The sequence below is a fragment of the Bombina bombina genome, chromosome 5 (genome assembly GCF_027579735.1).
Source record: "Bombina bombina isolate aBomBom1 chromosome 5, aBomBom1.pri, whole genome shotgun sequence".
In the NCBI taxonomy this organism is placed as follows: domain Eukaryota; kingdom Metazoa; phylum Chordata; class Amphibia; order Anura; family Bombinatoridae; genus Bombina; species Bombina bombina.
This window is the reverse complement of record NC_069503.1, coordinates 132,700,577-132,709,462: the sequence shown is the minus strand read 5'-3', so window position 1 is coordinate 132,709,462 and position 8,886 is coordinate 132,700,577. Positions and strand designations below refer to the sequence as shown.

The following is an 8,886-nucleotide window of genomic DNA, read 5'->3' as shown; positions in this document are numbered from 1 at the left end:
TGATACTGCAGTATATACGTTTGTGCACAGCTGATACTGCAGTATATATGCGAGTTCACAACTGATACTACAGTATATATGTGAGTGCCCAACTGATACTGCAGTATACTGTATATGTGAGTGCACAACTGATACTGCAGTATATATGTGAGTGCACAACTCATACTGCAGTGTATATGTGAGTGCCCAAATGATACTGCAGTATACTGTATATGTGAGTGCACAACTGATACTGCAGTATATATGTGAGTGCACAACTGATACTGCAGTATATATATGAGTGCATAACTGATACTGCAGTATATATGTGAGTGCATAACTGATACTGCAGTATATATGTGAGTGCATAACTGATACTGCAGTATATATGTGAGTGCATAACTGATACTGCAGTATATATGTGAGTGCACAACTGATACAGCAGTATATATGTCAGTGCACAACTGATACTGCAGCTACTCCTTCTCTGAATTGTTTACACACAGCACATCTACTGTAGCAGAGTAATACACGTCAGACAATATATCTGTTTTAACCCATATTCATATGGATCCCTATGTATGTATGTAAACTGCCCATAGAAAACTATTACATCATAGTATGTATTCTGCTGTTTGTTATTAATATATATATGCTCATTGTTATAAAGTAGTGCATATAAATTTATCCAAATCTTTGTTTCAGATAATGCCGTTTGTATGAAATCTTCTGAGCACAGTGATAACCGTGTATGTTCAAAGAGCTCTGGGACTGACATTGTCTCAGGACAAACTCAGACACACAACATCTTTTGAAGAAGGCAGAACAAAAGCTGGTTTATTGATCATTAGACCTGTGTGCTCAGTGGAGTTTCACAGTTCTAATTAATACAAAAAAATCCCCAGCAAATCCTTGTTCTCTGCAGGGTGTTGGATCATCAGATGGTATCCTCAGCTGTCGTTTGTGTGTACTATGGTTTCCTTGTGTTGTAATTGTTCAGCAAAGTTAAAAAGAAACCACATCTAAAAAAAAAGCAATTCACTAACCCTGAAGGACATAATCAGACCCTTTCACAAAATTTTCTGTTAAGTGTTTTTCCCTTCTATACCAAGAAACTTCTTGTTTGCCATGGAAAACAAAAGCAACAAAGATAACGAGACAGAAGGTGGACGCATTACATCTGAAATGCTCAAGTTAAGAACTGGAGAATTTGATCTCGAGTCAATTATTTTCCTGAAGCTCAGGGGCCTTGGACTGTATGAGTTAGGATGTCTAGGAGCATGTTTAAACCTTGAGCGTTTGGATCTATCGAACAACAACATCACTCACTTAGGACCTTTGTCTTCTCTAAAGATGTTAGTGGCTCTAAATTTGTCTTGTAACAGAATCTCTTCTCTCGAGCCCTTGGCATCTTGTGAGAACTTGCAGACTTTAAATGTGGCCGGCAACTCATTGTGTGGGGTTGAAAGTCTTTATTGTTTGAAAGGGCTACATAAACTTGAGAGCATTAGGCTTAGGGATCCTGTATACAATCTTAGCAACCCTTTATGTGCCAATGGTGCTTATAGACATAGCGTGCTGGAAACAATCCCCAGTGTCCGGGTGATTGATGGTGAGAGGGTCTCCGGCTGTGGCAGTGACCTTTATCATCTGTGCAAAGACATTGACAACTCTTTGAAAAGGTTTATCAGCAATGGGACAGTAGAAGGTTCAGGGTCTTCCAAGCCTTGGGTGGAAGAGGGATACTGGGACCTGAAACCTACTCAGAGCACAATTATTGAAGAAACTTATAAACAGTTCAACGATGTTCTGCAAGAGTGCAAAGAGCTGAGCAAAAAAGCAGATGACACCATCGCACAGGCAGAGAGGGCTCTCAACATTAGACACGAACCCAACTCCTACGTCTTCTGAGGGATCCGTCCTTTTTTGTGATAGATGTTCAAAGAAGATGTTTCTGTGTCTCTTCTTGCATTGTTATACCATGTCCGGTTAAACTGTATTCTGTATTTGTTGTTCTTTTGTTGACATGAATTAAAATCTTTTGCTGAGCAATGTTCTCTCTTACAAGATTGTAAAATAAAAATGAGTGTAGCTACTCCCTGAGCAAAATGAGACAGAGCACCTCCTTTTAGTAAGATGCACATACAAATATTTTACTAACATATATACTAAAGTTCTGAAAACATAAATTGTATATTTCGTACAGACCATACTAAGGAGCTATGAGAGGGGCTACACCTCACTAAACTGTCTAAACATTTCAATAGGTGTTGATGTATCTTTTCACATTTTCACTATAAAATATCCCTACACAGATATCACCATGCCAAGGCCATTTCTGTAACTAGGCCAGGTGGCACCATGGGCACAAGACAGCACTTGATAGGTAGGATATTAATCACATAAAGCATCCATAAGATGGGCATCAGCATGTTCTAAAGTGACATTTCAATCTCCTAAACTTTAATATTTGAGATTGCTGAATATAGATGGGTTTAAAGTGCAGTGGATAGACAGTTGGGGTTATTACTTAATTCTTGGATCCTTGCAGCAAAATGTTTTGAGCCTTCCTGTAATATGCCCAGAATACTTCTGCAACTGGGTTTTTGCTGTTTTGGGTTAGGGTTGTGGATATGATAAGGTATAGGGTTTGCCCCTAAAGTGTAGGAGCCATCTATTTTACTGTGAGGTGATCTTAGCCAATAGTGTGCTAGCTATCCGGCATAATGCCAGCTGGCCCGCACGGCTATTGGCTAATCTAAACCCCCCCAAAAAAAAACAAAAAAAACCTAACACTAAAGCCCCAAATATGTACTCACGGTTTCAGAAGTCCGGCGGTGAAGGTCTTCTTCCAGGCGGGTCTATCTTCATCCACAGTGAAGGCGACACGGAGTGGAGGTCCGGAGCGGTCTTCCCAGATGTGGCAATCCTCGGTGGTGGTCATCTGTGGCGACGTCAGCGGTCCTCAGCGGCGGCAGTCCTCGGTGGCATGGAGGCTCCTCTTCATGCGATGTCCGTGGTATACTAAATATTGAATGCAAGGTACCGCATTCAATTTGGGTTACCTTGCATTCCTATTGGCTGCATTTTTAAAAACAGCCAATAGGATTAGAGCTGCTAAAATCCTATTGGCTGTTCAAATCAGCCAATAAGATTTCAGTAGCTCTCATCCTATTGGCTGCAAATTTTTTCAAAACATCCGATAGGATTAGAGCTACTGAAATCCTATTGGATGTTCAAATCAGCAAATAAAATTTCAGTAGCTCACCCTATTGGCTGATTTTGAAAATTTCAGCCAATAGGAATTCAAGGTACCCCAATAAATATGGGGTACCTTGAATTCAATCTTCAGTGTGCGGTGGACGATCGCATGAGGAGGAACCTCCACGCCTTCGCCGAGGGCCACTGCCACCAAGGATCGCCACTTCTGAGAAGACCGCTCCGGACCTCTGCTCTACGCCACCTTCGCTGTGGATGAAGATGATGGAACCACCTGGAAGAAGACCTTCTCCGCCGGACTTCTGAAACCGTGAGTACCTATTTGGGGCTTTAGTGTTAGTTTTTTTTAAATTTTTTGGGGGGGTTTTGTTTTTTTAGATTAGTTTTTTTAGGGCAAATTGCAAAAGAGATTGATGCTCTTTTAAGGGCACTGAAAAAGAGCTGAATGCCCTTTTAAGGGCATTGCCCATACAAATGCCCCTTTAGGGGCAATGGGTAATTTAGGTTTATTAGTGTTAGTTTTTTATTTTGGGGGTTTGGTGGGTGGGGGGTTTTACTGTTAGGGGGGACTCGGTTTATTTGTAATGTAAAAGAGCTGATTTCTTTAAGGCAATGCCCTACAAAAAGCCCTTTTAAGGGCTATTGGTAGTTTAGCATTAGATTAGGGTACTTTATTTTGGGGGGCTTTTTTATTTTCATAGGGATTGGGTTTAATTATTTTATTTTGAATAGTTTTGCTTATTATGTTTTGTAAAGTTTTTTTAATTTATGTAATTAGATTAATGTAATGTAATTTTTTTAAATTTTCTATTGTAATGTAGTAATTTTTATTGTAATTAAGGGGTTAATTTAGGGATTGTTAGGTTAGGGGGCTTAGTCATTAAATTAGTTTTTTTGCATTGTGGGGGTTGGCGGTGTAGGAGTTAATAGGTAAATTAGGTTTAATGTATTGTGGGGGGTTGGCGGATTATGGGTTAATAGATGAATTAGGTAGTTGTTGTTTTTTCTTAATACTTAGTACGGGCGGTTATTTATTTATTTTTTTTAATACTTATTGTGGTCATTTTTTTTTTTTTTGTAATGCTCCGTTTGCCTTCGCTGCATCCCGGTGGATTACGAAAATGGCGGTTGATTCTTTCACCACCCTGCCATTTTCGGAATCTTTTGGCTGCGCGCACAGCCAAAATTCTGTTGGCTGCCTCGCGCTGCCAACATTCCTTTGAGGATGCATGTGCAACTGTCCGACAGACGCCTTACAAATGCGATTATAGTATAGATGGCTGAAAGTTCTTTTTATTTGTTGCAGTGGTAAATCCTAGAATTTCACAAATGCTAGGATCTACCACTGCAACAAATAAAAAGAACTTTCAGCCATCTATACTATAATCGCATTTGTAACGCGTCCGTAATAGGATCATTAATTATCAATCACCTAGATTACGAGTTTTGCTCTAAACAGGGTGAGAAAATAACGCCAAAAAAATTGCGTTATTGCACTCTCCATTTAGAGTTAGTTACTGAAAAGCCTCCTTGTGCTGTGCGTTAAGCTCCATACCGCACAAAAACCAAGGGCTTATGTGCTTGTGCACGCTTTCCCCATAGACATCAATAGGGAGAAAGTGTTCGGAAAAAAACTAACACCTGCGATCGCGGAATGGCGATTGCCATAATGCAACATCATTGATGTCTATGGGGAAAAGAAAGTTACGTTGAAACCTAAACCCCTAGTCTAAACACCCCTAATCTGCTGCCCCTGACATCGCCAACACTAATAAAAGTTATTAACCACTAATCCGCTGCCCCCGACATCGCTGACACCTAAATAAAGTTATTAACCCCCAATCTGCCACTCCCCAAACGCTGACTCCTAAATAAAGCTATTAACCCCTAAACCGCAACTCCCCACATCGAAAAACACTAAATTAAACTATTAACCCCTAAACCTAACACCCCCTAACTTTAAATTAAAATTACAATATAACTATCTTTAAATAAATAAAAACTTACCTGTGAAATAAAAAAAAAACTAAGTTTAAATTATAAATTAACCTTACATAACTATTCTAATAAAAAAAAAACTAACACTACGAAAAAATTGAAAACCTAAATTACAAATTAAAAAAAAACTAATGCTACAAAAAATTAAATAAATCTAAGATTACAAAAAATAATAAACACTAAATTACGAAAAATAAAAAACGCTTAGATTACAAAAAATAATAAACAAAATTATCAAAAATAAAAACTATTACACCTAATCTAATAACCCTATAAAAATAAAATAGCCCCCCCAAAATAAAAACTTAAGTCTAAAAAAAACCTAACCTACCCATTGCCACTAAAGGGGCATTTGTATGGGCATTGACCTTAAAAGGGCATTCAGCTCTTTTACTGCCGTTAAAAGGACATTCAGCTCTTTTACAGTGCCCAAAGCCCTAATCTTAAAAAAAAAAAAAACACCCCCAAAAAAACCTAACACTAACCCCATAAAATCTACTCACGGTTCCTGAAGTCCGGACATCCATTTTCATCCAGGCGGCGAGAAGTCTTTATCCAAGCGGCGACACCTTCATCCATCACGGGGACGTCTTTAATCTTCGTCCTGGCAGCGCGTAGCGGAGCTATCCTTCATATGGTTACCGCTGTACACTGAAGTTGAATGCAAGGTAACCTTTTCAAAATGGTGTACCTTGCATTCTTATTGGCTGATTTAATTGTTTCAATTCAAATCAGCCAATAGGATGAGAACTTCTGAAATCCTATTGGCTGTTCAAAACAGCCAATAGGATGAGAGCTACTAACATCCTATTGGCTGATTTGAATTTCCATTTTGAAACGGCTACCTTGCATTCAACTTCAGTGCATGGCGGTGACCATGTCTTCGCAGTCCAGGATAGCTCTGCTCCACGCCACCAGAATGAAGATAGTAGTCTCCAAGATGGATGAAGGTGTCGCCGCCTGGATGAAGACTTCTCACCGCCTGGATGAAGATGGATGTCCGGACTTCAGGAACCGTGAGTAGATTTTATGGGGTTAGTGTTAGTTGTTTTGTTTTTTTTGCTGTGTTTTTTTTTTTAAGATTAGGGCTTTTGGCTTGTAAAGAATTAATGCCCTTTTAAGGGCAGTGAAAGCGCTGAATGGGCTTTAGGGGCAATGGGTAGCTTAGTTTTTTTTAAGACTTACGTTTTTTATTTTTGGGGGGTTGGTTGGGTGGTGGGTTTTACTGTTGGGGGGACTTCGTATTTTTTTCTAGGTAAAAGAGCTGTTTAACTTAGGGCAATGCCCTACAAAAGGCCCTTTTAAGGGCTATTGGTAGTTTATTGTAGGTTAGGGGGTGTTTTTATTTGGGGGGGCTTTTTTATTTTTATAGGGCTATTAGATTAGGTGTAATTGTTTTTATTTTTGATAATTTAGTTTATTATTTTTTGTAATAGAGTTTTTTATTTTTCATAATTTAGTGTTTTTTATTTTTTGTAATTTTAGATTTTTTTTTGTAGTGTTAGGTTTTTTTAAATTTGTAATTTAGATTTTTTAATTGGTAGTTTTTTTTTTAATTTTATTAGAATAGTTATGTTAGGTTAATTTATAGTTAAAACTAAGTTTTTATTTATTTTAAGATAGTTATATTGTAATTTTAATTTAAAGTTAGGGGGGTGTTAGGTTTAGGGGTTAATAGTTTAATTTAGTGTTTTGCGATGTGGGGGGCCATCAATTTAGGGGTCAATAGGTTTAGTTTAGTAGTTACAATGTGGGGGGCTGGAGGTTTAGGGGTTAATAGGTTTAGTTTATTAGTTGCAATGTGGGGGGCTGAAAGTTTAATAGGTTTATTTAGTGTCGGCGATGTCGGGGGCGGCGGATTAGGGGTTAGAAGGTTTATTTAATAGTCGCAATGTGGATGGGCGGCAGATTAGGGGTTAATACGTTTAATATAGTGTTTGCGATGCGGGAGGGTGGCGGTTTAGAGGTTAATAGGTAGTTTATGGGTGTTAGTGTACTTTGTAACATTTTAGTTATGAGTTTTGTGAAACATTTTTGTTACACAAAATCCATAACTACTGCACTCAGATGGCAGTATGGATCGTGTCGGTATGGGCTGTAACGCAAGCATTTTAGTTGGACCGCACATCCTGTAATACGGGTGCATCCTGTAATATGGGTGCTTTGTATTTATGCCTTGCCTTTTTAGCCAACTTAATAAAGTTTTCTATGCTTTTAACCTACCGATCTGAGCTGGGCTGGATTTTGTTGCTCTGTTCTGTTTGACTTTTTATTGGAGATTTCCATAGGGCTCTCTGAGGTTTCTAGGAGGTTCCTGTTTCCGCCAATGGGGCGGCTCCATGTCCAGGAGGAGTGGGTCCCGCAATGACAAGAAACTAGCTTGAATTTGAATACAGCAGGAGTGGAAGGCAGTGGCATCACGGACTCTACCTGTGATAATGTGAGTTAAGAGGTTTATGTATATCCCCCCGCATAATGTCAGTTTACGTGATCTAACTGACCCATCTAGTATTCCTGTATTTGTTATTAGCTGCATTTGTTGCTTTTGTTTGGATCACAGTAACATCTCCTCTATTTTTGATACCACATAACACAGTTTTTCTTTTGATATTATTACCAAATGTTCTGATGAGTGGAGTTCCGGGTAACGTTTAATGGACATTAGGAAGAAAACGGCTTATACTTTCATATGAATAAATTGTAATATATATATATATATATATATATATATATATATATACATATTGTATTTACACCATAGCATGGCCAATATATATATGGGGTAAATCCCCTCTAAGTAATAATTATTTTTTTTTAATAGCAACAGTGCTGTAATACCGGATTCTTTTTCAGTCTAACGCTATTGTCTATATACACTGGCAACAGTTTATCAGTGTGTTGCAGTGTTAACTAATTTACATTCTTTATTCAATATGGAGGAATGCACAAGTATGGTGAATAACTATTATTCTCTTGATAAAGCTTTTGATAGAGAAATTAACAGTATTGAGTTTGAGAACATATCAAAGCAACAAGGTTAAAATTAGACAAGTGGATTCTAGAACGTTACCACTCACTGAACATGTTACTAAGAGGTCTCAGGCCTAATAAATATCCTACATCTGATGTGGAAGACCAGGAATTTAAAAATGAGTGGAACCAAGTGTTTCATGAGTGTTCTACTAGGCTTTTGTTACTAATTATCAAGTATAAGACAAAAGATTTGGTCAATACAAGGAATAAAATAATGGAAATAACTTTATAAATGACCCACAGAATGCCAAGATGGATGTCATTCTAAAAACCATGGTGGAGGAAGTGAGAACCGAAATCATTCAGGTTAAACACTCCAAGTATATCAGATATTCAGATGATTATAAAAAGGGACTGGTCTTTATTTGGAAAAGAAAAGATCAGCTCAACCAATCCAGGCGATCAAGTGGAAGAGGAGGAAGAGGGAGGTCCAGAAATAGATTTGATGACACTCCCATGAATATCCAGATTAAAGAAGGACAATCGAATAGGTCCCATAAAAACAAGAGAGTGACCTTTTCCAATACGGAAGCGGAATCCCCTGTTGGTATATACCAGGTTCTAAATATAATTTATTTATTATTATTCTTTAAAATAACCTCCAATTAAAATGTATGTATACGAAACAATTGAAATTAATATTTATTCCTAAATTCT

The 8,886-nt window shown here is 37.9% G+C and overlaps 1 protein-coding gene across 1 annotated transcript; it reads left to right on the top strand.

Annotated features, from left to right (window-relative positions):
* Positions 1–733: 733 nt before the first annotated feature.
* LRRC61 (leucine rich repeat containing 61) lies at positions 734–1,890 on the top strand. Its single transcript, XM_053712929.1, has one exon. The coding sequence runs from the start codon at positions 1,108–1,110 to the stop codon at positions 1,888–1,890; it is 783 nt and encodes a 260-aa protein (XP_053568904.1). The 5' UTR covers positions 734–1,107.
* The last annotated feature ends 6,996 nt before the right edge of the window (positions 1,891–8,886 follow it).

Bases quoted from the DNA above. Each gene is read 5' to 3' on its own strand.
- LRRC61 (XM_053712929.1), top strand. From the start codon at position 1,108: ATGGAAAACAAAAGCAACAAAGATAACGAGACAGAAGGTGGACGCATT.